Here is a 27,294-nt window from a genome sequence, read left to right on the forward strand (position 1 = left end):
GACTGTCCCTGGAGTCCAGGACCTGGGCCCTGCCATCTGATTTAATCATCTTCTTAATACTCGATGAACCAGAACCTCCCTGACCACATGTCCTTGATTTTTTTTTATATTCCTTCATCTCTGAAACTGAAAATCAAAAGGATTATAAATCTTAAACCTTCCATTCTATAATATTTGTATTGAATATCCAAAGCACGCACATTGTGGCTTTTGCTTGTATTTCAGCATCATATAATGCCTGATGCTTTAGAAATAGCATTGGCTGAAGTTTAATCGAATCCTGAGCATTATTGTTCGGATTTTTCATGATTAGGTATTAAGTCCAGTTTATTCTTTGACATCGGTGAGTGTTGTAAATATTTTAAACACAAACAGATGAAGGTAAATTTATTTTTTCTCCAAACTCCCCTCTATGTGTTTGCCATGGACTACCTGGCTGACTTTCTTGTCCTCCGCCCTTCATTCGCTGAGCACCGCTGTCAGTCACACTGGTCACTGGGGTGTCACTGGTCAATAAGTATTTGGCCCTTGTTCTCACAGACCTTGCAAAGCAGTGAAGGAGAAGGATGATGAATAAACACAGTAGAGAAGGATATTCCCTTGCTCTTTATACATTCATGAAAAGTGCCCTCTAAAAATCTCTGGCACATTCTAGAGGATACTGAGATGTTTTTTGCCTTAAGGTGTGAGAGCGCCACTGGTATGATGATGAGAAACATCAGCTGTGATGAAGATGGTCACTAGGTCTTTAGAGTACATAAGATTGGAGAGTGACATGTGTATGCCCTTATTTCTGTGTGTTATGTGTGGTCTGATTTAGGTATGGGTTTTTATTAAAAAGATAAAAGGAAGGTATTGGGAGAGAGGAAAATTTAATCCTTTTTTCAGCAACATTAGTGATTCTTCGCATTTAGTGATTACCCAACCAGCTGAAATGAATGTTAAAACTGAGACAGACAGTGAAGAGGAGGAAGAAGTTGCACTGGACAATGAAGATGAAGAACAGGAAGCTTCCCAGGAGGAGTTTGCAGGGTCCCTTGGAGAAAATCAAGCCAAATACACATCCTCACTGACCATTATGGTAGAAAATTCACCCAAAAAAAAAGCCTCGAAAGTTCCTGAATGGACTAATAAAGGTGAACAATGCTGCAAGATTGAGCCTCAGGAGCCAGAACCAAAATTTAACCTGATACAGATTCTGCAAGATAATGGCAATCTTAGGTATGTACCTTTTGCAATTATAATAGTAACATTGGTAACTGCCACCTTGTACTGTGTACCAGCCACTGTGCTGGTGGCTGTACAGCCACTTTCCATTTCTCACTCACAGCAGTCCTGGGAAGGGACGCCTGCGATTGTATATTTTTATTAGGGAAGCCGAGTCTTGGAGAGTTGACTTGTCCCAGGTGTAGAGCTGTGATGCAAACCCAGGCCTCGCTGGCTGGAGGAGTACGTGTTGGGGTTTGGTGTCTGTCACCAAGAGCACAGGGGGACTGAGACGAGGAGCTCAAGCAGCTTGTGGTTTAGTATGGGGACACTTCAGGAATGGCGGCTATGACCCCAGTGTGGACAAAGTCCTCTTAGGACACAGAAGGAGGACTGACTGGTCTTGCTTGGGAAGGCTAGAGAGCCATCAGGGAGGAAGCAGTATTTGAACCAGGCTTGGCATGGTGAGTGGGATTTCAGGAGGTTCGGGAGGTACCAGCTCAGTGTGGGAGCGCCCTTGGAGGAAACAAAGGCACGGGGGTGTGACAGCACAGCCGTTCATCCAGTCCCTCATCGGGCATTTACTGAGCAGCCGCTCTGTGCCAGGAGCTGTGCTGGGCTGTACAGTAAGTACCACAGTGGAGACCGAGACAGGCTCGTGGAACTTCCTCTGGGGGGGGCGCAGACTGGCAGTGAGGAAAGAAGCAGAGCGATTTCAGGCAGTAACAAGTGCTATGAAGACAGTAAAACAGGGCACAGTGTTAGAATGTAATACTGGGCAGATGGTTCCTTTAGATTGGTGTTGGGACATGAAGAGGTAACCTTCAGGGTGGGCCCTGAATGGTGAGAAGAAGGTAAGTCATGTGATTATCAGGGGGCAGAATATTCCAGACAGAGCAGCAAATGTACGAGCCCTGAAACTGTAACGAGCCTGACGGGTCTGAGAGCTAGGTTAGGGCAGTGGAGCGATGTGGCGGGAAGGGCACGGTAAGACATGAGACTAAAGCTTGGGTGTCATGTGCTAATAAAGGGCTCCAGGAGGAGCCTGGACTTTTATTTTCTAGATGGGCAATTTTTAAGCAGACGAATGACGTGGTCAGATCCTGATTGGGAAAGTAAATTGATTGCACTATGGGGTGGTGACTGGGGAGAGGACAGCTGAAGGCGGAGCGGGAAGCTCAGGGGTTGCTGCCGTGGTCCAGAGCCACGAAGGTGAGGTCTCTGACCTGAGCTGTGGCTGTAGGAATGGGGAGAATGGGGTGGGCGTAATGAAATTTGCAAGTGAAAATAGTCAGGGCTTGGTCTCTGCAGGTTTAAGACCTCTAGAGAGACTTTTCCAAATTTGGCAACTTCACTCAGTGTAAGGAGCATAAGAATTAGTTAGCTTGACGATGGAGATGCTGTCTCCTTTGGGACACCGCGAGGTGAAAGTGCTCTGGGATGAAGATACGGAGCAGATGGGTGAAAACAGAGCTTCGAAGGTCAGAGTGGAGCAGGACTGAGTAGTCGATAGTTGAAAACAACTTCAGAGTGGGTGTGCTCGTCCACTTCGCTCTAGGTCAGTACGCGTCGTCAAGGAAGGAAGGAGGAGAGTTGGTTCCCGGGGAACACCAGTGTTGAACAGGGTGAAGAGACAGGGCGTGGCAGAGACGTGGGCGTCGAACTGGGAAGGCGTAGTGCAGCGATAGCCACAGGAGTCGCAGCTCCAGAGTGCCTGAGCCCACGCTAGGGTGCAGCGTGGAAAGAGAAGCCTGCATTTATGACGACAGGTGGGCATAGTGGTTAGAAGAGAAGTTGTGAGTTGGGGAAATAAGAAAGCAAGTGTGAACTTTTTCAGAAGACTTGGCAGCAAAAGAAAGGTGAGAATACATAGAACAGAGCAAGCCAAGAGAAAGACTTTTTTTTTTAACAGGTAGGGAATGTGGAACTTATTTATAGACTAGGGGAAGGATTTGATGGGAAGAGGGTTAGAGCTGCAGAAATGGCTGTATCGATAGAGAAGGGTTCCAAAGGCAGGTGGAAAGAGGCTAGTGGAGGGTCATCTCTTTCTGTAAGTCAGAAAGCAAGCCCCGTGGGACGAGTACGGTGGTTTGAAGTCACAGGGGAAGGAAGTTTAGGTATTCGTGTGTGACAGCTTTGATTTTCCCAGTTGGAGGTCAGTGGAGGGTGGTAGTGGGATTCCGGGAGTGGGGAGCAGTTACGGTTTGGAGCAGTGCTGCGGAGCATGAGAAGGGTTTCCTTAGTAAAGAGCACACTGAACTCAGTCAGGAGACCTGGGCCCTGGCTTTTTAGTGCTGCTGAGCAGCTGGCCGTGACTGTGGACCACTCAGGGAGCTTCTCTGTGCCTCAGTTTCCGTTTCTGTGAGGCCAAAGAGCGAGCGGGATCAGACCAGTGTTTTTCAAAGTGGTGCTTTCTGGAGGGGAAAAAAAGACTCCATGGAATTGAAATAGAACATTTCAAAACCACTGGACTATATTCTGAGGCCCTTTCCAGAAATAACATTCTGCTTAGCTGTCATGGATATAAATTATTTCTTCATAAATCTTATGGATCTCACTTTCTGTGAGTAAACTGTTGTAATTGCAGGGTGTGTTAATATAAATTAGTGGTTTTCAGACTATTCCTTGGAGTTGCCCATCATTCCGTGAGGCATCTCGGTGGCTACTGGGATTCTGGAGAAGCTCCATGGCAGGGACTCAAGACTCCAGGCCCCAGGCCTCTTGTCGTGTAGTTTGTGTACTGAGGACCCACATAGGCTTCTGTTCTTTAAAAAACGGGAGATTTTTTTTTTTTGGTATAAATCATCGTGGTTTTTATTCTCTCCTTTTGGGGGGTAGGGGGGTGTTTGTTTCAAATGACTAGCTGACCAATGTCTCTAATGCCTTCTAATCCTGAGGGACAAACTCAGGATCAACGCCCCAGGGATCTCTTTAACAAGGGCAGAAAACTCAGTACTTGTTCATTTGATTATCAACAGCGATTTGCAGCAAAATAATGATTGAAATCTTAACTTCCACGCAATAATTCCCATGTCCAGAGACCTTCGTGTGTTAGTATTAAAGGGCTAGTCAGTGGACCTGGGCATTCATTCTGCTGCATTTGGAGGTGTCTGACACGGGCCATTGCTAGCTCATTATACTGCAGGTGAATTCCTTGACCAAAGTTGAGAATCTTTTTCATTTATTTTGACTTGAAAGGAATGTGTTGTGGAGGCGGAGCTTATGGGAATGGTGGAAGGGAAAGTGGCATATGGCCCCCAGGTGAATGAGAATATAATTGTTGTCCTTGTTGAGAAACATTTGGAAATGTAAATTGATTTTCCAACATGGCATTGTCCTCCCAGAGGCTATTCCTATTAATAACGAAGGTGTAGCCTTACTTATATTTCATGCTCTGCAGATCTTTGGTATTAAACTCCCAGAAGCAGATCTCCTCCCCAACCTGCCTCCCCTCCGCTCCAGTCCCTCCAACACACACAGGGGAGCTAGACCCAGACCCTCTTGGGATTTCCAGCTTACTCCGGACGGGCCATTCGTCCTAACCATGGAGGGTCAGCGAGCAGAGAGCATTCAGCGATTGCATGTGTGAGGGTTGTAAACAGAGTTTGTGTTGGGCCCCGATCTTCGCTGATGTAATTCTGGCGAGAGTATCAGAAAGCCGATCAGCTGAAGTAACCAGAACCTCTCCTGAAACAAAACAGAGCTGCTACAATTAGCAGCTGAAGCGCAGACCGTCAGTGTCTCTGGCACTCACGTCCTCCACACTCTGGTGCATCACGTTCCCTTATTTCCTGCGCAGACCGCCAATCGGGAGTCAGGTGGGCTCTCCGCTGGGGTCACCAAAGTGCCTTTTTGTACATGTGAGGGTTTCTTTTTCCCAGTGAACATCTGGGCTCGTCCTGGCCTGCCTATGCCAAACTCTGCTGGACCTCGCTCATTTGTTCTGGGCTGCAGCCATTCCTGTCTTCTAGTTGAGAAAAGCATGACCTTAAAACTTGGTCTCAAAAGCTCCTTTGTAGGATTTATCTATTTCCTGCTTTGGAGGCTTTTGCACACCAGAAATATTAGTTGCCATAGCAAAAGCCATACTTTTGCACTAACTGATAAGTATGTTCTTAAGGGCCTCCAAGGCAGAAGGACTTTTCTACGTTATTACAGAGGCTCTTGTGAAGGTTCAATACTTTTCCTGCTCATTCCCCCAAGAAAGTTTTTTAAAAAGTTCAAAGAGCTATATAAGGGTAGGAAACCTAATTTTTCTGTTCTTGTTTGATTTCCTCCCATGGAAATGATGAGAAAATGAATAGGATTCTCCATTTCTGGTTCCTTCAATAGAAAACAAAATCTCATGTACTGTCGAAAAGGAATCTTTCTTTACTCAGTGACTGTGTGATTGAGGGGCTTTATTTTTCTTAGCCATCCCAACAGGAGTGTCCTCAAAGGCCGCTTTCAGAGAGGCGAGCACACATGTAGCAGGCTTGCCGTCCGGTCTCCTAACTGTGCGTTGTTTTGGATTTCCATAGCAAAGTGCAGGCCCGAATCGCGTTCTCCGCCTATCTCCAGCACGTCCAGACTCGCCTGATGAAAGACAGTGGAGGTCAGACGTTCAGTGCCAGTTGGGCTGCCAAAGAAGATGAACAGATGGTGAGGCTCTTCTTGTTGGGATCTTTTTCCTTTCCCTGTTCCTTTCCCTTTTTCTACGAGGGTAAAGAACAATAGAGTCTTCGGGTAGAGAAATGATTGCACAGTCTAGTCCACAGATTTGTCTCACTGTAACGCGCAGCGAGTCTTTGTTCCGGAGCCGTGTTCATCAGCCTGTGCATTGAGGGCATCAGTGCATTTTATTCCAGAAATGTTGGTTGATTGCTCATTAGATGTCAGGAAAGCCCTGGAAAAGAATAACAGTTAGAATCCTTTCTCAAGCAAACTTAGGGTTCATTAACTCTGTGAAGGAGGCACTACCATCCCCATTTCACAGGCGAGGAAACAAAGACCCAGGAAGGGGAAATAAGGCGCCCGTTGTCCCGCGGCTTGGGAGTGGTGAGACTAGGACTTGAACTCACATGTTCTAATTGTCCATTATTTGCTCTTGTGTTGTTTCCATGAGTCATAAGACATTTATTTTTCAGTCCTGAAGTGTGGCGTTAGCTCCGTGAAAGTCAACACTTTATCACAGGACCTCTGAGAGCGTAACATTCTCCATCTTAACATTTTTTCTTTGCTAGTTGTAACTTTATAAAATTCTTAGATTACTGGAAACAGACTTGTGTAATAATTTTTACTGTGTATCAGTCCTTTGGACATGCCTAGAATTTAATATTCTAGCAGGGCTTTTCCTTCTGGATCAGAACGACAGGAACTTCAGTTTCTTTGGTAAGGCCAGTGCTTGGGGGAGGAGCCACCGCCCTTCCCCAGCGTTTCTGACCACAGGGGTCTGCCACCAACAAGAGAGGGACCTTGAAGTCTGAGAAAGCTGTGTCCTTTGTCCAATTAAGCGGTGTCCCTCCTGTTGTTTCCAGTTCTCCACATGCACGGGGCATACAGTGTGCCAGGCTTCTAATAAAAACATGATGGCTCTCCCAGAAAACAACTCGGGGATTTAAAGGAGCCAGCGCAGCCCAGAGATAAACCTCGTGTGTTGTGAATAACCCTTCAGCCGTCAGTGGGAAACGCGGCTCTGCCCTTTCCAAGTGGAAAATTGAAACTGCCTTTCTGAGAGTCAGTTTGTCTGCTCCACTGTGAAAAAATAATGTTTTAATATAACAGCTTAAACCACCCTATAGTAAAGAGAGCAGAGTAGAACTATGAAATCCAACCCTCTAGTCATGAGGCCATTTCCTTATACTGGAGTAATTTGGCACCAAAAGACAATGAACCAACATCAAATTCAAGAAGAAAAAAATAGCTCAGAAGAGAATAACCACTCAACTGTTGGCTTGGAATCCACACAGGATTTCTGTGGAGCCTTTTACGAGAATATTTAGGATCATCCCTGCAAAACTTAATAGCAGTTCTGTGCATTTATTTTGAAAACATATCCAGAGAGCAACCCTACCCCATTCCCTGAGGATTGTGGCAGTGGTCTTGTTTATGTGGAAGGCAGGTGTAGAATTGCTTCTCGGGTCCCGGTTAGGGTTGGAGATTCTTTATCACGTAACCCACAGAAAGCACATCCCTATAGGGTCCCAACATCTGTCATCTTAAGCCAAGTTTATTGTGTTCCACAGAGGAGGGAGGGAACAACTATATTTAAGGCCTGTGGCTTTGCAAAAGCTTCCTTTGAAGAGTTTGTGATGTTATGAATGACCCGATTGGTGTGTATTCAAATTTCAAAATTCTTTGTCCTATCTCAAGGGGGATGCATCCACTCTTCCCCACCGCGACCTCCCACTGTGCCCTGTTTGCCAATCCTTAATTCCAAAGGCTCCCTTACCCTTGGGGAAGAAAAAAATACCACCCTTCAAGCACGGCAGCAGTACTTCCTTTCCCTTTGTCAGCACACTCTTTAAGTCAGTAGTTTCTACTCTTCGCCTGTGCTTTTCACTGTCCACACAACTCTTGACTGCTTCTATTTTTTTTTCTCTCTCTACTAAAAGTATTCTGTTGAAATTATCTCCTACTGGCCGGACCCAGGGCCTTATCTTGGTCACGGTCCTTTTCAGCTCCAACGTCCTGGAAGCTTTGGACATGGGACCCTTTCCTCCCTCAACTTCTGTGACACTATTTTCTCTTGGAGTTCTTTCTGCATTTCTGATGTTTCTGCCATGGGAGTGTGTGTGTGTGGGGGGGGTGGTGTTTGTGGTTTTTGTTTTATTTTTCTGATTTTTCCTCCTCTTATCGATAACCACGACTATTTCTGTATTCTTTCTCTATTCTCTTACCTTCGGTATTTCGTCTGCTCCGGTGGTTTTTGTTTCCACTTCTTATCTTTGAGTGCTGTTTCCCTGAATAGCTTTCTCGGATCACCCTGTTGGAAGTGAAATCTGCACTCCAGTTATTGTAATACTATTTGCATAGGAATGATGTCAGTTTTACAGCTGTTACTTTGTTGCATAGTTACTGATTCTGACTTTCTGAGTGCCAGCTTATGAGGGAAGAGAATGCATTTCTTCTGTTTCATGTCTTCCTGTATCCTTCCTACCCCTCACCTATTTGTTCTGAGTCTTATTTGTTGAAATGCGTATTTTGCATCTTCTCACATCTCTGTTGTATAATTTCTCGATAGCTTGTCTCCTGTGGCCAACACCATCCCTGCTTTTTTCCCCCCCGATGACTTTTAATCTGTAGGAGCTAGTGGTTCGTTTCCTCAAGCGAGCGTCAAGCAACCTCCAGAACTCCCTGAGGATGGTGCTGCCCAGTCGACAGCTGGCACTTCTGGAACGCAGAAGAATCCTGGCCCACCAACTAGGTGACTTTATCATTGTGTACAACAAGGTCGGTGGTCCCTCTGTTAGTCTTTGCTTCAGACTGTCACACATGGTCAGAAACAGGCTAGCACCTCTGTCCCCCTGGGTGGAGAGGCCCTCGTCTAACTTCTCTTCCCTAATGTCATCATCCCTTGTGCGTGACTGTCACAGGGAATCGGACCCAGCTGGGCTAAAACACGACTAAGTTGTTACTTCTGAAAGCCCCAGTGGCCGTAGTTAACTCTTATCAAAAGGCATGTTCCTTTCCAGCGCCGTGGCGCCTGAGGTGACCCCTGGGCTGTGTGATTTCGCACCGCCGTCGTTGTGCCTGGAGACAGTGGTGAATTGATTACTGGAGAGCTAATTTGAACTGTAGATTTAATATAATGGCAACCTTCTTTCCTGAAAGAGAACAATGCTTTGTTCTCTAGAACATTTTAATCAGTGACATCATTTTGCAATGAAGCCCAGGAAATATACTATTTGGTTCAAGTATTTTGCAAGGCATCTTTTATCCAAGGGTCTCAGAATGCTTTAGAAATATCTTTTTTTTTTTTGCTCATAAAATGTATGATCATTTTGCAGAAGAGAAAGCCGAGGCCTGGAAATTTAAATGACTTTTTAAAAGATGCATGAAATGGTTAGTAGAACATTAGCACAACCAAATCCATAGCCACGATTTATTCCAGATCTGTCGAGAATTTTGGTGTGTCTTGTATCAGTGATGAATTTATTCACTTTGGGTGCTGGTATAGAAGATCTTTGAAGACATGTCTTCTCCCTAATTGTAACAAAATACAGTCTGTTGTCATATTGTTAAAGCTGCAAGTGTCACCATAGACATTGCTAAAGTACTGTAAGAAGCCCTTTTCTCAGTGGGCAATGTGGGTACAAAGCAAAAATGTGATAACAATTCTGAAACTTTTATTTGGAAACTTCACAGGGTTTCATGAAATAATGGCAGAAGCAATATATCAAATTTATAGGTGGCAGAAGTACAGGGAAGAATTAGATCTCTTTACTCCGAACATAGTTAACCTAAGGCTGTGAAACCAGATGATGAAGTATGCAGTAATCAGGAGTCAGTTTTATCTTGTTTTTCTGTGGGGGTTGGGGCCTGGGTAGGAAACGGAACAAATGGCTGAAAAGAAATCGAAGAAGAAACTTGAGGAAGAAGAGGAAGATGGGGTGAACGTGGAAAATTTTCAGAAGTTCATCAGACAAGCAAGGTAGAAGACATTCTTGAAGAATAAAAACTATCTTTTTCCATCTTCCACACTGTCCCATTGAATTCCCAGTATCCTCTTGTTTCTAACACGTGGGTGTGAGTAAAATCACTGTAAGGAGGGGGGAAAAAAAGAGTCCCTTAGGCTTGGCCTCTTCGTGTCTCGGCCAGTTATGTTGCTGTTGTCATGGTTTCAGTTATCAAAACACGGCTGCTGGGCATCTGGGCTCTGTTTCTAGACAGGCTTCAAAGTACACATCACTCAAAGTGCCGAGAGAGCCCTTTGGAAAGTTGAAGTTAGAGCCTCCTAGTGTTGACTGGATCTGAACTTGTCCCTGGCCTACTGGAGCAGAGGGATGACCAAATTTTGCCTATGTTAAGTGGGTTGAGGAATTGGCCATTTCTCAGCACTGTGAGGGTTACGCCTAATTTATATAAAATAGAACAAATCCTTCATGCTTAGGGTTAGCCTTTTGGGATTGAAAATTTCAGCATTTGGCTCTCTACCTTGACATAAATCAGCAGGCCATTTTGTCCATTTACAGTATGTTTCCAAAGGAGGAGGTAGCAAAGGTTATTTGATTTTAAATTGGGTATGATTTGTACTTAAAAGCCTTTGTGTAAAACAGACTTATAAAAACCACAAAAATAAAGGATAACCCATTCATTCGTTTTCAACCATCAAACTCACAGTGAAGGAGAAAAGCAGTAGAAAACTCAACTTCTGCCATGCTGGTGTGGCTCAGTGGAGTGGGTGCTGGCCTGTAAACCAAAGGGTCACCGGTTCGATTCCCAGTCTAGGGCACGTGCCTGGGTCAAAGGCCAGGTTCCCAGTTGTGGGTGTGGGAGAGGAGGTTTTGACATTTTCCTCGCACGTCCATGTTTCTCTCCCTTTATCTGCCCCCCCCCCCGTCCCTTCTCTCTCAAAATAAATAAAATATTTAAAGAAGGAAAGAAAAATCAACTCCCAGTTGATTTGTGAAGTTGAATCAGATGGTGGTTTACCAGTCACCAACACAAGATGATCTGTGTTCAGTGCCTTGCGTAGACCCAGTGTAGCCTCAGTATCATGTGCTTAAACACACAGCGGACAGCACATCATTTTTTAGGAGTTCACAGTCATGTAGTCATTTTGTTGACATTCTTGGGTCTTGAGTAATATGATCGATAAAGCAGGTATAGAAACAAAGCAAGAAAGAGTTTCTCACATCAACACTATAAAAATATAGAATAGAAAAAAAACTAAATTATATTCAGAAACTGGTTCTTTTAAAGTAAAAAGACTAGTTTCTAGTTCCTTTTAAGGGATCTTAAAATTCCCAAAAATATTTTTTAAAAAGAAAAAGCAACTTTTGAAAATGTGATATGCATTCCCCTTCCAGGCCTAACTCAGGACTAACAATGAATTATATATACTCTCAACTTGGACACAGATTTGAAGACAAAGTATATTTACTACGGGTTGTAGGTTAAATGTTGATTGTTGGGAAGAGGTGGTAACATCTGTTCTTTTATCGCGTTTGGGGGCACACGGATGCCTTTGTCAGGGCCGGGGAGTTTGAGGCCCTGCAGGAGTCAGGCTGGGAAACATAAATCAGGAGGGTAAGACGGGGCACACAGCAGCTTGTATTTTGACCAAGCTCAGCCTTCCCCTGTAGTGTGAAGGGCCAAGGAAAACACTGACGGGCAGAGGCAGTTGCCTGTTCGCAGCCTCAGCTTCATGCCTTCAGTAGTCACTTGAGGTCCTTACCTTGTGACACTTTGCTACTTTGGAGGCCTTGGGGTTGGCCCTGAAACTCATAGATGCTGTTTCCTAGGTTGTCATTATAGCATGTGCTGAAGATGGGATGTAGTTTCTTTGTAACAATGCAGGAACATTGTGCTTATTTGAAGGCTGCTTATCTGGAACATAGCCAGGCTCCAGGGGAAGAAATGCAAAACGCCACTGAGAGGCTGCTCTAGATGTTACAAAATCCATGCGTAGTGTGTGCACTAGGAGAATCTTATGGGCCTTCATCTATTCCTTATACTTTCCATTTTGTGGATACTCATGAAGTGCATGTAATTTCAATACTTGAAGCGACCGAGAGACCATGTAGTTCATCCTGCTTTATGGAACAGATGGTCAGGGAGCTCTTCCGTGGTCGCGCTGGTGGGTCTCCTGTTCGCTGACATGCACCAAGTGGCAAGTGGCTCCGCCAGTGACTGTACTTCAGTTACCTGGAAGTGAGGTGGGCAGACTGTAAAGGGCCATGTGAGAAATACTCAGACTGTAGGCTGCATGTCATCTTTATAGCATGTTCCTTCTTTATAAGATTTTATTTATATATTTTTAGAGAGAGGGAAAGAGAGGGAGAGAAATACCCATGTGTGGTTGCCTCTCACGCACCCCCCACGGGGGACCCAGCCTGCAACCCAGGCATGTGCCCTGACTGGGAATTGAACCCATGACCCTTTGGTTTACAGGCCAGTGCTCAATCCACTGAGCCACAGCAGCCAGGGCTTTATAGCATATTCTTTAAAAATACAAAAGCTGTTCTTAGCTGGGAGCCATATAAAACCAGGCTGCGGGCCAGGTTTGGCCCGCAGTCTGCAGTTTGTTGACCCTGATCTAGAACATGGCTGACAATGGAACTTTCTGTGTTATAGCTACTGATTACTTGGAATGTGGCTCGTTGTGTAAGTGAGGAAAAGGGTCTTTAAATTTATTTAATTGTAATTCCTTTAAATTTTTAATAGTCACATATAACTAGTGGCCACCATATTGGACAGTGCAGATCTAGAAAATTCACTATGGAATGAATCAAGCCTTATACTTCAAATGTTTAGATCGCTTTACTTCTGTTGTATTTAGCTGTCTACTAATAGGGGGTTTCAGCTTGTGCTTTTCATTTTCCCATTCTCCAGCTTATTCCATTTCCGTAATAAAATCTGGTAGATAGATTTTCCAGAACAGCTTCCTGTTCTGACCATGCTTTCTCTCCTCATTTCAGTGAGGCTGAGCTGGAGGAAGTGTTGACCTTTTATACCCAAAAAAACAAGTCTGCAAGTGTCTTCCTGGGGACTCACTCAAAAACTGTTAAAAACAGCAACAATTGTTCTGATAGCGGGGCAAAGGGTGGTAAGTATGTTGGTTAATTAATAAAAATAAGAAAAACGAGTGAAAAAATGAGATGCACACAACAGCCAAGTAAATAATGTGCTGGCCGAGCCCTAGTAGCCTCCCAGGTGGCGGAATCTCAACCGTGTCGGGGGAGGGGGATAAGGAGGCTTTACATCTTTGTACTAAAGGCAGAAGAGGGACATGATCTGATTTTTTTAGTGATAATTAATAGAGAGCTTTTCAAGACATTAATAGCCAACATTTAGTGAACATTCATTACTATCTGTCGGACATGACCTTATTTCCTTTACCTCCAAAAATCATGTGGTGTAGGCGCTGTTGTAAAATTCTTTACAGATGAGAAAACAGAAGCCGAATGGGACTCACTTGCTTAGGGGCGCCCTTCACCGGGCTGTGGGACAGGAGTCTGAGCCTTCGCCTGCCTGACTCACGTCGTGTGCTCTTACTCCGTCCTTCTGCCTCTCCTAATGAGATCTCACTTCCGTTAAGTTTTTTTGCTTCCTCTAGCTCCTCAGCAGTGGCGATGGGGGCAGGACGATCTTTGCTGTGCAGGACCGTTCCACACCTGGTGGGCTGTTGAATATCCTTAGTCCCGCTCCCTAAATTCCGTTAGCTTTCTTCAGTCCTTGTGAGAACCCAGACTGTTTCCACACGTTTCTAAAAGTTCTCAGGGCTGGGGGACACCGTGATTGGGGATTTTGGAATTGATGTAGACCAAAGTATCTGTCAGGTCATGTGATCCAAAAACAGCAGTGATATTGTGTTATAAACACAGCTCTGTGCTTCCTATGTGAGATTCATTTAAAATCTAGATGGAAGTAAAAGCCATAGGTAATTAATAACCTAATTTTGGTAAGAAACTAAACACCAGATTCAAAGATGGAGACTTTTTTCCTTCTCCTAAGGCCACCACGGTCTAATATGGAAATGGGTAGGATAATTGGCCTTTTGAAATGGGAGTTTGTTTCCCCCCAAAATGGTGTTAAGGTTTTTAAAAGACTTTTTAGGCCCGGAGGCTACTCCACAAACGCATGTTTAGCTCACTGTGTAATTGACTTACTCCCTTACTAGAAGTCCTTCTGAGTTCAGTCACCACCGTGAGCTTTTGTAACTGATCTACGTCTTGAAGCTGGTTCATTCATCTGTTCATTCGCTCCTAAACATTTCTACTGAGCACTTGCTGTGAGTCAGGCCCTGTGATAGGAGGAGGCGGTGTGTGTCAGACACTGTGATAGGAGGAGGTGTTGTGTGTCAGACACTGTGATAGGAAGAGGCGTTGTGTGTCAGACACTGTGATAGGAGGAGGCGGTGTGTGTCAGACACTGTGATAGGAGGAGGTGTTGTGTGTCAGACACTGTGATAGGAGGAGGCGTTGTGTGTCAGACACTGTGATAGGAGGAGGCGTTGTGTGTCAGACACTGTGATAGGAGGAGGTATGCAGTGACCAGGGCTGTCACAGTCCTTGCCTTCATAACACTTACTGCCTCGCAGGTGAAGTCGGGTGACTACAGGAAGAGGGTTGGGGAGTGCTAGGGAAGGGACATTGAGGAGTTCTTATGATGAGGTTGGGGTAGAGGACAGTGTGTTAACCCAGGTAGACGAGGGCCTCGGTTGGAATTCAATTTATAACTTCTTCCCTGGCAGGAATGTGGAAGCCCCAGCAGAATGGACTGGCAGCTCCTATTTGTATAAATGGGTCCTTGGAAATTCCGGGGTTCGTGTGTTGAGATCGGTACCTGTCTATACCTCGCAAGGATAGCTGGAGGGGCAAAAGGAAGGCCTCACCCGAGGAAACAGCGTTATGACATTTGATAGTACCCAGACTCATTTCACACACGAGCACATGAATGTGTGACACTGTGACCAGGGCTGACAGCGACAGAGAGAATTCCTGTGTCCTCATTCTTTCATTCCGAAAGGCCGTCTGTGAAATGGCCTTTAAGTTTCTCTGTGAGCCTCACCCTTGAGAAAGATTATGGAATATTTCCCTAAGTGTATGATTAGTTCTGGCTGTCCTTTTTCAGAATTCTGTGGTAGAAAAAAAAACTAATTTTTTTTTATTAGAGTGATTCTGTTGTTGAATACACTAATCAAACCATCTCAGGTAAACACACTCAGCTTACTGAAGTAAAACCGAGGAGTTTCCTTGAAGATACAGAGCTATTGAATTGTAATCTCTGAGTGTAATGCCAGCAAATACTGGGGCTGTTCTTTCTACCTCTTGATAGTTGCTCTGCTCCATACATATTACGACTTCTTGGCTCCAGTGGGTACCGCCAACCACCTTGGTCTCTTATTCCCGTAGTCTGAATTCTTGGCAGAGGGGTTGGACTGCCCTTACTTCTTTTCTAGGCATGTCCTAGCTTGTCGGCAGCCGATGGATGGCTGCCCTGGGTTTAAATGTCTTTCCCTGGTTCAGTTAGCAGGAGCTGGGGTTGGGGATAGTTGGGAATCATGTGGGTGGTTGCCCACTCAACCGGGCAGCGGGTCTGGCCATCCTTAGAAGGTGTGCCGGGATCAGCAGTGCTTCCTGGGATTGATTACTAGTTGTGTTATATTTTGGAAACAAAATGATGTGAGGTGGTGCCCTAGCAGTTGATTAGTAGGAGAGCATAAGAGCAGTCTCTACCTTCTCTTTCAGATCACCCCGAGACGATGGAGGAAGTGAAAATAAAGCAGCCCAAACTGCAGCAGGCACCAGAAATTCACTCTGATAAATTATCTCGTGAGTGACTTCGAACTGCGTAGTCTTGCTGCTCACTGATAAATCCTTAAGAGAAAAAGAAAATGTCCTCAGATACTAAATGGTTCTAGAGCAGGAGACGTTACTCTAAGAAGTTCCTTTTCTTTGTTCTTCCTTTTCCCTGAGAATTTCTCCTTACCTACTGACAACCTGTTTTCCTTCCAAGGAGTTTCTCACTTTAATGTTTAGAAATCCTGAGCACTTTTCTAGAAGGGTGAGAAGCAGAGGGAAGGGTGTTTGCTGTCTCTGCCAGAAACTTTGTCCGATGCCCTCACATTCGGGAAACTCCCGCTCTGGTTACTGGGCTTAGCCCCAGCTCCAGCTTTAAGAAAGGACTAAAAATAAATAAACTATTTCTGCTGCCAGATTGTCTCCGTAGGCAAAATTCATTAAATTTGTAATGAATACTCATTTAAAGTCTGTATTTTTCATGATTTGTTTCTTAAGATTATTTTGATGTTTAAAAATGTTTACTTCATGCTTTATTGTGATTACATGTCAGTTTTTCTTAAAATGATGTGGGGTTTTTTTTTTGTTTTGCTTTGTTTTTTTAATAGGATTTACCACTTCAGCAGAAAAAGAGGCTAAATTAGTCTATGCCAATTCTCCCTCTGCTCCTCTTTCTGGTCCTGCTGCTACTCTTCCACAGAAGATTCCCAACACCCATTTGTCATCTGTTATTACAACCCCTGACCTCTCCCCAGGGCCTGGCCACCATGCTTCCTTATCTCAGATTCCTCCCGCCATCCCCAGCATGCCTCACCAGCCAACAATTTTACTGAACAGAGTTCCTGACAGTACTGCGCCCTCCATACACCCTGGGACGCAGAACGCACCCAGCCCCGCTGGCCTGCCACGCTGTCGGTCAGGCAGTTACACCATTGGCCCCTTTTCCTCGTTCCAAAGTGCTGCGCACATCTATAGCCAGAAACTGGCTCGGCCCTCTTCAGCGAAGGCAGGTGAGTGCGCAAGGGAAAGGCAGTCTGCAGCGTCAGCTCCTCCCAGCCCCAGTGCGAAAAGAATGGCATCTTTTCCCTTTGCCTTTTCTTTTGAAAGGTAAAGGGACACATGGCATTGTTCTTTTTTTAAAAAATTTTTAAAAGATTTTATTTATTTATTTCTAGAGAGGGAAGGGAGGGAGAAAGAGAGAGAGAGAGAAACATCAATGTGCGGTTGCTGGGGGTCATGGCCTGCAACCTGGGCATGTACCCTGACTGGGAATCGAACCTGCGACACTTTGGTTCACTGCCTGCACTCAATCCACTGAGCTATGCCAGCCAGGGTCTTTTTTTTTATTAAGATTTTATTTCTTTTTAGAGAAGGGGTAATATGGTTAATTTATAGTTCCTCTTTTTGAGGAACTTCCAAACTGTTTTCCAAAGAGATTATACTGTTTTACCACCAGCAGTATGTGAAGGTTCCAATTTCTCCACATCGTTGCCAACACTTACTATGGTCTATATTTTTCATGTTACCCATCCCGGTGGATGTGAAGTAGTGTCTCGTTTTTGTGGTTATCATTTGCGTTTCCCTAGCGACTGACGATGTTGGGCACCTTTGCATGTGCTTATTGGTTGTCTGCATATCTTCTTAGGATAAATGTGTATTCAGATCCTTTACCCATTTTTAAATTGGAATATTTGTCTTTTTGTTGCTGAGTTGTAAGTGTTCTTTGTATATATTCTAGATACAAGTCCCTTGTCAGTTACATATTAGAAGGATTTTTTCCCATTCTATTGGTTGTCTTTACATTGTCTCATGCGTGTTATTTGGTAATGTGGCTCTTGAGTTGGGAAATAAGTTCACAGGTGTTCATTTTAATATGCTTTAGAACTTATTCATCTGTTATAAATGCTACTTTGTATCACATAATAAACATGAAAAAGTAGAGATTATTTTAGTGTCACCAAGTTGTATACACAGAACGGTCACAGTTACAGCAGCATTAATAAGACAGGGAGGAAACATACTATAGTGTTTCCTCTTACTTGGATTTTTAAAGTTTTTTCAATAAGATGTGTGACTTTTAGCACAGAAAAAGTATGAGCCGTGATTTTATGTCAGATAATTTCTTTTTTCCTAGAATTTCAGTGCTCAAAAATCCTGGAACTCTGATATCAGAGCTTTGGTAGAAGGGTGGTGGGCGGTTTGACAGTGGATGCCTCAGGCTGCTGAGAAGTACAGTCACAACAAAGAGAAACAGGAATTTTGATGAGTTTCAAGGCTATGTTATTGTTCAATTAGTAGATTCTAGGGTTGGGTATTTTCCACTACACAGGATGACATTTTTGTGTGTGTGTGAAGCTCTCGTAGTGAGAAAAACACGTTAATAAATGCATGTAACAATTCGGCAGTAGGAAAAGTTTTTAGGGTATAGTAAGAATTTCTTTTTATTTTTGTTAGCATTGGAAGATAGTTTGTTGTTCTTAATGTTATCAGAGATCCTTAGGATTCAGTAAAGTAATCTGGCTGAGATTTCTCTGTCATCATGCTAAATTTTTCCAGACTTTTTTTTTTTTTTAATGTGAGAAAAAACTTTTCTCTCTCTGTCTCTCTCTTTTTTTTTTTTTAGCAGGGTCAGGCCATCCAAACAAGCAGCATGCAGGAGTAGCCAAAATGCAGAAGGAAGGAGAAGATGTTTCCTCGTACAGCAGGCGGTACAACCAGAGCATGGTGACAGCCGAGCTCCAGCGGCTGGCCGAGAAGCAGGCGGCGAGGCAGTACTCGCCCTCCACTCACATCAGTCTCCTCACCCAGCAGGTACGGGCGGCTCGCGCGCCGGCGGGCCCCGTGGGCCCGGGACAAGGCAAACGACAGGGGGCTCCATCCTTTCTTCCCCGTCTTTGCCAATTTCCATATACTGGTGCCTGGTGAATGAGGATGGTAGCTGGTTTGGAGCCAAAGAATGAAAGCGCTCCTCTTCAGCTGGAGAGGAGAGGAGTTTCTGTTACAGGTGTTACAAGTTAAGTCTGCTGTTGGCTCTGATATACTCAGCTCGTGGACAAACCACCTTGAGCGATCAGCTGTAAAGGAACTTTTAAAGGATCTGTAAAAATAACTTCTTTTCCTGGTAAAATTTTCGAGTGAATTCTAATCTTATAAAATTCTAACCAGAATGCCATAGTATTACCTTTTTACTTTCTCTCTCTTTTCTTTTTTTGCTGTACCATCTTTTGTCTCATGAGTCTCATGATCTTAGGATGTTGTATGGATGAAGCATTGTGGTACAGCCCTATCCAGCATGTGTCATCCTCCCCTTTTACAGATGGGGAAAACTGACGCTGAAAGAAATGACGTAGTAAGGTCATCCAGCAAGCTGGATTTTAGCTTTAAGTTAGATAGATGATAACAGGCTTACAACACAATGAGGTGGATGAAACTTTCAATAACTTTGGGGTTCTTCTTGTCCTTCTCGCTGATGATCCCCATGGTATTTAACTGGAAGTAGAAGCCGTATCTTCTCCTTTTCCTTAAAGCAAAATGGCATCGACGTCTTCCAAAGAAGTGATTATAACTTAACCCCATGGTTATCTTTTGTTGTATCTCTTGTGTCAAATTCCTTACATTGTGACAACTCTGTAATGATATGAAATATAGAAAAAAGTGAAGTTGAAAATTATTTTAAGCACGTATTCAGTGCGGGCAACACACTGCTCCCTGGTGGTGCCCTTCTTCTCTGTATGAAATTTAGGAGCCTTAGCTTTCTCACCTTGTGTGGGAGAATGTGATTTTCTTTTTCAAATCCCAAGTAGTTTGAAGGGAGTAGGTGAGGAGGCCTAATGTGAAACAGGAAGCGGAGAGTCCTTTAAGGGCAGTGTTGAGAACTGAAGGGAGTTGGATAGTTGGACTTGAGTGATGGGCTGGTGGGAAGAGGGAATAGAATATCATGACCATAATGGAATGGCGAGGAATTTTGAAGTGTCACGTGGCTGTGAGGAAGGGAGAGGGCCAGTGATCTGCTATACTTTTTTCACTGGGTGACTACAGTATGGATCCAGTTTATAAATGAGTGGCTAGAAACACCAAGACATTAAAATTTTTTTCTTTGCAACTGTGGTAAAATACACAGCTAATATTGGTATTTACATATTTTCAACTTCTGTCGTTTGGTGGATTGCAAACCTTGCAGAATGACAGGATCCTGATCCTGTGGGAATCTAAGGTGGTCGCAGTCTAACTGCAGAGTCATCTCTCACCAGTCCTTCGGTCTCGTCTAAGAAGGACTGCAGTGCCAGCGAGGTAAAAGTCCATCAGACTCCTCTTCATGGGGATGGATCTGTGGGGATCTGAACCTGCCGGCAGATGTCAGGCTTAACTCCCAGAGGCTTGGCGGTGGGGTGGCTCGGCGATGCCGAGGAAGGCGCCGTGGTGTGTAATGAGCCGGGTGGGGTGGTGGGAGTAGAGCGGAGTCAGCCACCTGGAGACCTGCCTCCTGCCACTGACCAGCTGTGTGATTGGAACACTCAGTCAGCTTGTCTCAGCCTCAGCGTCTTTACCCTGAGGGACAACTGAAGCAGCATGGTGAGGATAGTACGTAAAAACTCTTCATAAAGCCTAAGTGCCGTCTGCAGTGGGAACTTGGTACTCATTGTTAATTTGTCCTGGAACTTACTTACAACGAGTACGAACCGTGAAGTTTTTTCTCACACGGGGGGTGGTGTCGTGACTCACGCAAGCTCCAGCGAATCGACAAGCCCCGAGCGAGTGCCAAGCACAGAAACAGCCTGTCGCTTTGAACTGCTGCAAGTGCGGGGCTTGGCGGATTCTGAAGCCGCTGAGTGCCGAGGTGTGACTGTCCTCAGAAATACTGTTATTTTGGCCTTCAAAGGACTTTCAATAATGAATGACTTCTAATTGAATTTGAAAAAGTATGTTTTGGCATAAAATTTAATGTTACCAAAATGAACTTGCTTATTGAAAAAAGCTCAATTATACGTTGTTAGGTCCCTTCTCAGAGCAAGTAATTCTTTAATTTGGAATTCGGAAAATTTGGCCTTTTATTGCTTATTTTCTGATAATTAATGGCATGTTATAACGGCTTCAGTAGGCTTTGGCACATTTGTCTACTAGCTGCTTCCTTCTCTTCCTAGCTGTATTTTGGGCGAAAGTTTCTTACTCATGGAGGCAAGTGATACAGTGTCCGTGGCTTTCTGGCGAGGGGTGGGCGTCCAGACAGGACACGCGGGAGCTCTGCTCTTCCCTCTGCGCCAGGGGCACGAAAGCTCCCGCTCGGCCTCGTCAGAAGCCACTGTGTGTCAGGCGGTCACTTTAGGTGCTGTGGTTTCCCCTTATCTGAGAGTATTTTCCTATTTTCAATTCCTAGTTTGTGTTTATGTTTTTTCCCCTCCCCCCCACCATACATCCGATCATCCTAATGAATATTTTCTTTCCCCCTCCCTTTCTTTGATAAGATAGTTTTGGATCTATGTATTCATTCTATTGGTGTATTGTTTTCTAGTTGTTTTTTTTCTTGTTTTATCCTTCTTTCTTCTGCTTTTCTTAGCTTTATTTTGTTATTTCCTCTCCTTTTCTTGAGTTGGATGCTTATTTGTTCTTATTTATTCTATTTTTTATTATATTTAAAGTTATGGACATTCCTCTGAACACTGCTTTAATTCAGTCACACAAACTGGTATATCTTCACATTGCTTTCTTGAGCAACTGCTAGAAGACCGTCTACTAACTAAGAAAAGCAGATTTTAAATTCTGCTATTTTGGAAGATAAGTATTAGAAATAGTATTTTTTTGAAAATCATTTTGTCCACAATTTCAACTACTTAGCCCATTAAAGCTTTTAGTGGTGTTCTTCATGAAAACTCTTTACTCAGATGTGTTTTTTAAATGTATTCATTCAAAAAAAACATTTTATGAAGCTCTTGAGTGCTCCAGGCTTGAGTACTGAGCTGTGGGGATGATAGAGGACAGAGTCCTCAGCATGAATCACTCAGGGTCTTGCTGGCGGTGTGGGAGGGTAGGGAGGTGGCAGGGAGCAGCCAGGGTGGAAGCAGGACAGGGAGACGAGGGCTGGTTCACGGAGCCCTCTGCACGCCTCGTGCCGGAGCCCACTCCTCATCTCAGAGGTGATGGGGACCCCCAGGTGACGGGGTAGCTGGGAGGAGGGTGGGCTGGAGGATGAGGCAGTGTCACCCCTTTTTCCCTCTGCTCCCTGGTGAAGATGCAGAGGGACAGTGAACTGGCCAAAACTAAGGAAGCACAGTGCCCTGGCAACACAAACATTTAGTAATAAAACTTGGAGTTACCCAGAATTTACATTAGAGACTCAAATCTTATGAATCTGTATGGCTAAAAGCAACCTCGTGTACCTCGTCATTACTTTGACTACCGCTGCTACGACTGGACTTGGTTTATAGCCTAGAACGCATAAGAATGTCACACTTTCCCAGCCACGGTGGCCAGCACAAGTAGGCTTGAAACAAGAAGAGCTACATGTTCTTAACGTACCACTCTTCAACAAATACCTTACAGATCTGAACAGAGGGCAGGCTGCATTGTGGTCTTTCCCTTGTCATGTGCAAGGCTGGTCATTTTGGGGGGCTGGGATCCCCTGGACACCGGTGTGTACATCCTGGAAAGCAGGGTTTCCCACAAGCATCTGCGGCGTGTGGTGGGGGCAGCGCCGTTGTAGCCAACAGGGTGCTGGAGCGGAGCTTCGTAAAGCGTGAGGTCTCACTGCTTCCGCCTCGCCCCGCGCTGGGACTTCTTTACCAGCGCAGCGCTCTGCACAGACGTAGCCCTCCGTGGTCGTTGCTGCGAGGGAACACAGGAATGTGGCGAGTTCGTCCAGCTCTGTGGTGAGGAGTGGGAGGCAGGGACTCAGGGGAGCTGTGGTCCTCTGTGCAGGGGAGTGAGATTTCAGGACCCAGCTATCATTAGGAGCAGCTCCAGCTCCTCCAGCCTGGGAGTTTAATCAAAGGGATAACACGGACCACCCAGGCGAGGGCTGCAGCGCCAGTGAATGTGCTCCGTCAGTCTCTGCTCCCCAGCCAGCCAGTGCCCGGGACGTGGCCAGGCCTCCTGCAAATGTGCTGACAGACACTTAGGAGGGAGGGGATGCTTTGCTTCTCACATTTTTCATTTAGATGGAGAGTCGAAAAGAAAACCATTTAATTTCTTTCATTTTTTGCTCCCTACCCTGAGGCTTTGCTGCCTAGTCCTAGAGAACGATTATATGCTTAGGTGTAGAATGTTTGGTTCACACCAGTTACTCATCCACTCTCACTCATTCATATGAATTCAGAGAATTCATAAAGGAATTCTTTTTCGTTTCTTCTGCTGTAGCAGCCACCATTGCATTCCGGATTTCTTCATGGTCCACAGTAGACCTTGAGTGAGTCTCAGTGTCAAAGACTCCAGTTTGAAAGTGAAGCTGGCAGAGAGGGAGCTCGATTTTTGACCTGGCCGCACGTGTTCTTTGGGGTTGAGGCAGGCGGCACTCAGCTTGCGTCGCGAGTGCGGGCTCTCGGCCCTGGAGACTTCCTGCCTGCCTCCTGAGCAGATCGGCACACGTTTGAACTCCTGTGCCTTGCGTTCTGACTTTGTGGGGGTTTTCTAAGTCTAACTCCTTTGGTTCTGTACGCTTTCTGGGTACTTCTTTGTGTTGTATACACTGTTCTTCATTCCTAGAAACAGAAAGGGTAAGTGGGAAAAGCCCAAGTTCTTGAGTCAGCGAGACCTTGGACGGGTTACCTAACATTGTGCCTTGATTTTCTTACTGGTAGGATGGAGTAATTTCAGTATCAAGACTACTGTCCTCCTGGATCCCTGTGTCTCTCTGCTCTCGGACCTAGTCCCCGCTGGTCTTATCCAAATCTTCCTCGTCTCTTGAAGCTCTGGGCCCCCAAGTTTCCTTAGTTCCTTGGCCTGCTGCGTGGTCTTTTAGTTCTAAAACAACCTTTCTTTTGCTGGGCCACCCCCACAAGCCCTTGTCGTCCCTGTGCTGCCAAATTCCCTTCCAAGTAACACACCCTTGCTGCCCTCAGCCCTGCCCCACCCCTTACTCTTGCGGTTTAACTTCATGCCTTCCCATTTTGTCCAACTTCCTTTCAAAGGTCACCAATGACCTTGAAATTGCCAGCTTCGGTCACCTGTTTTTAACCCCTGTTCTGCTTCAGCTCATGGCACTGTGTTTGACCACTTCCCACCTGTAAGCTTCCCTTGGCTTCTTGAGCTCTTCAGTAATCTCTGAGAGCTCCTTTCTTCCTCCTCTCCTTCCTGAAGACTAGAGTCCGCGTTCAACGTTTTTTTAAGCCGCTGGTATACAGGCCTCCGATACAAACGCTGGCACTGGGGAGTCTCGGTGTCCACAGCAGTCTCCCTGGATGAAGAGCTGGGGGAAGCCTGAGCATCTGCCTCTCCCTGCTCCTCGCCAGCGCCCTCCGCACATCTCCCAATTCCAGGACACAGCAGAACTTTTCCCTCTCTCTGCAGGCTCTCTTCTCGTAGCTTCGTCTGGTGCCGTTCTGTGGGTTTCTCCCAGATAGGTATCTTTTCTTCCCTTCTCATTAAATGTATTGGGTTGGCACTGATGAGCAAAATTAGGAAGGTTTCAGGCGCACAGTTCCACAACACGTCATCTGTACACTGTATTGTGTGTTCGCCCCAAGTCAAGTCTCCCTCCGTCACCATTCGTCCCCCATGCCCTCCTCCACCTCCTCCCACCCCCCCACCCCCCAAGCAGTCACCACGCTGTCGTCCACATCAATGCGTTTTTTTTCTTTTTTGCTCTATCCCTCCACCTCCCCACCCAGCGCCACAGCCTCCCCCACCCTGAACAACTGTCAGCCTGCCTTCTATCTATGGGTCTTTCTCTGTTTTGCCTGTTAGGTCATTTTGTTCATTAGATTCCACATATGAGTGAAATCGCGCGGTACTTGTATTTCTCTGACTGGCTCAGTTCACGTAGCGTAGTGCTCTTCAGATCCACCCATGCTGTCACAGAGGGTAAGCTTCCCTTCTTTTTGGGGGGTGAGTCGTATTCCATTGTGTGAGTGTATCACACACCCAGTGTTTTTTATCCGCCCATCTACTGCTGGGCACTTGGACCTCTTTGCCGCGTGCCAGGTCACAATTTTCAATGGCCTGCTAGACTCTTCCGCCTAAGTGTATTACCAGCATCTCAAACACTCAATGTATTTTAAACATATTTTAAAAATACTAAAAAAAATTGACATATCTAAAACCCATTTGTTTTCATCCCTTTTTTTCCTTTCTCTGTGAGTTGACTCAGCAGGTCTCCTAGGAATTCACGTAAGGAGCCTCCGATTTATCTTTGTCCCTCTTCACTCCCGTATTCTCTCTACTTCAGGCAAGTTGCCGTGTCTTGTTGGTTCTGACTCTGTAACGTCTCTGATCTGTATCTTCTCGGTTCCACGTTCCTGCCTACTGTCCTGCTGAAGGCCGTAATTCTCTCTCTGCTGGGCGGCTGCAATTACCTCCTGAGTGGTCGCCCAGCCAGTCTCCTCTTAGTCACCCCAGTCTTTGCCCTAGAGGAATCTTTCTAAATCACAAGTCTGATAATAGCACTCCTCTGCCCAAGAATGTCCAGGGGGGCTTCCTGTTATCTGTGATGTGAAGCCCAAGCTATTAAATGTTAGTCAAAGCCTTAATTTAGACTCTGGCTCCAGGCTACTCCTCTAGCCTGTCTCCCTCCCATCACACTTGCGTTTGTGAGGTTCAGCCAGAATTTCTGTCAGTCCCCTGCCTCACTGCGTGCTATCCTCTCAGGGGGAATCTTCCCCAGACTCCACGTCTGACTTTATAGAGCCTCTCAAGCTCAACAGAGATGCCGCTCGCCCACCACACTGTTTGTCCAGATCGCTGTCTCCCTTAGCAGTCAGCGAGCCCTTCGAGGGCAGTATCCTTTGTGGCTTCAAAACCCGACTCAAAACTAATGCAACACATGCATTAATTTTACCGGATTGTAGGGTATTTGACTGAGCCGGGGGGCCGTGTCCATTTTTCACCAACCTTTTCCAGCCTGATGGAGAAGTACTCCATACATATTTCATAAATCACGGAATGAATCTTGAAGAAGTCCCTGCTGCCCCAGCTAGAAGCCACCTGTCCATGCTCTGCGCTCCTTCAGCTCTTCATTAGCTGCTCTCCGTAACTGATCTGTCATAGTCATCTCGCCTGTCTTCTTTCCTGTTGAGTTACAGGCTCCGTGATGTCAGTCTTTCTGACCCTCGCCTACCACGGCACCTGGCACTTCGTAGGCACTTACCACCTGCTTGCTAAACTGAAAATAATCTTTCTGCATTTTGTCGGGTTTTGTTATAGTGTTTTTTAAAGCTATTGCTCCCCCCTTTTTTTAAATTGATAAAATTTAAAAATACCTGCCTTTCATAAAAAACCAGCTGCCATTAATTGAATGTCTCCTTTTGTTCTGGGCACTGTGCTAAGCACTTTATATGCATTATTTCTTTAACCCTGTGAGGTAGATACTTATTGTTTTAAAGATTTTTATTTATTTCTTTTTAGAGAGGGGGGAAGGAGGGAGAAGGAGAGGGAGAGAAACATAGTGTGCAAGAGAAACATTGATTGGTTGCCTCTTGCACACCCCCAGCTGGGGACTGGGCCACAACCCAAGCAGGTGCCCTGACCAGGAACTGAACGTGACCTTTTGGTTCGCAGGCTGTCGCTCAGTCCACTGAGCCGCACCAGCCGGGGCTAGGTACTAACTTTTTTATAGATGCAGAACATAGAGCTTAGAGGGTAAGCGATGGCTAAGATCACACAAACGGAAAGTGACTGAACCAGACTCACATCCAGGCTGAAATGTCTGACTCCATGCTCTTTCCCTTTTTGCTTTTCTGCCTCTTCCTGCTTGAATCAGGACTCTAACTTCTCATCAAACCGCAATGACTGAGCTTAACACTGCGAGCCTGTGCTTCTGCGACATTGCACAGAGCTGCAGGCAAGCCAGTGCTTCAGCCTGCAGAGAGAGAGGAGCAGCTGACCGCCTCCTGTGTGTCCATGATGGCAAGTGCTGCTCTGCTCCCCGGAGCAAGTTGAGAAACATGGGCTCTGTCTAGATTATCAGTTGTCTGTTGAGGGACGCCTTATCAGATCACTGTATGCGAAGTCGGTTGATCCTTTGAGCAGGCAAAGTTCAGCCTTGGTAGTCCCCAGAGATGCAACAAGAACGGCTCTATTTATTATGGAGTGGCAGCCCCATCCACTCACAAAAACTGAACGTCTAGCTTGGAAACACAACAAAGGGTGTTGACCATTTTGTAAGGTTTCCCAGGAATGTCTCTGGCAAATCTTGATCTGGAACTCTTTCTGGATTTTGGGGCACTAAATGTTGATATTTATATGTATATTATGTATATGACAAGAGTTCAGCAGGCAGAAGGTGTGATAGGAGAATTTAGTGTAACTGTAACAGGAATTGCGGAGATTCCCTGCTTTTCCCAACTGTTTTCAAAAATTTGATTACCATTATAACCCTTATCTCCTGGTAATTGGAGTATCAGTTTCTTAAGGAGTTTTTTATTAGCATTCAGGAATTGATTGATACAGGAGTTGGAGCTGCCTTAGAGCATGTTGCCTGTTGAGATGTAAACCAGTG

The 27,294-nt window shown here is 45.3% G+C and overlaps 1 protein-coding gene across 16 annotated transcripts in view; it reads left to right on the forward strand.

The window, feature by feature from the left end:
* Positions 1-27,294, forward strand: part of TTLL5 (tubulin tyrosine ligase like 5) — a 252,574-nt gene that overhangs the window by 86,284 nt on the left and 138,996 nt on the right. For 14 of the 16 annotated variants that reach the window (XM_028505833.2, XM_028505835.2, XM_028505834.2 and 11 more), the window contains 8 exons: positions 915-1,221; positions 5,727-5,847; positions 8,491-8,637; positions 9,735-9,838; positions 12,828-12,955; positions 15,600-15,683; positions 16,259-16,660; positions 18,274-18,461. In XM_028505833.2, coding sequence (XP_028361634.1) covers positions 915-1,221; positions 5,727-5,847; positions 8,491-8,637; positions 9,735-9,838; positions 12,828-12,955; positions 15,600-15,683; positions 16,259-16,660; positions 18,274-18,461 — 1,481 coding nt within the window. The remainder of the gene's footprint in view (positions 1-914; positions 1,222-5,726; positions 5,848-8,490; positions 8,638-9,734; positions 9,839-12,827; positions 12,956-15,599; positions 15,684-16,258; positions 16,661-18,273; positions 18,462-27,294) is intronic. The other 2 variants (XM_028505839.2, XM_036012395.1) reach the window with 1 other exon arrangement.

This window comes from Phyllostomus discolor, chromosome 1, assembly GCF_004126475.2.
Source record: "Phyllostomus discolor isolate MPI-MPIP mPhyDis1 chromosome 1, mPhyDis1.pri.v3, whole genome shotgun sequence".
NCBI lineage: Eukaryota > Metazoa > Chordata > Mammalia > Chiroptera > Phyllostomidae > Phyllostomus > Phyllostomus discolor.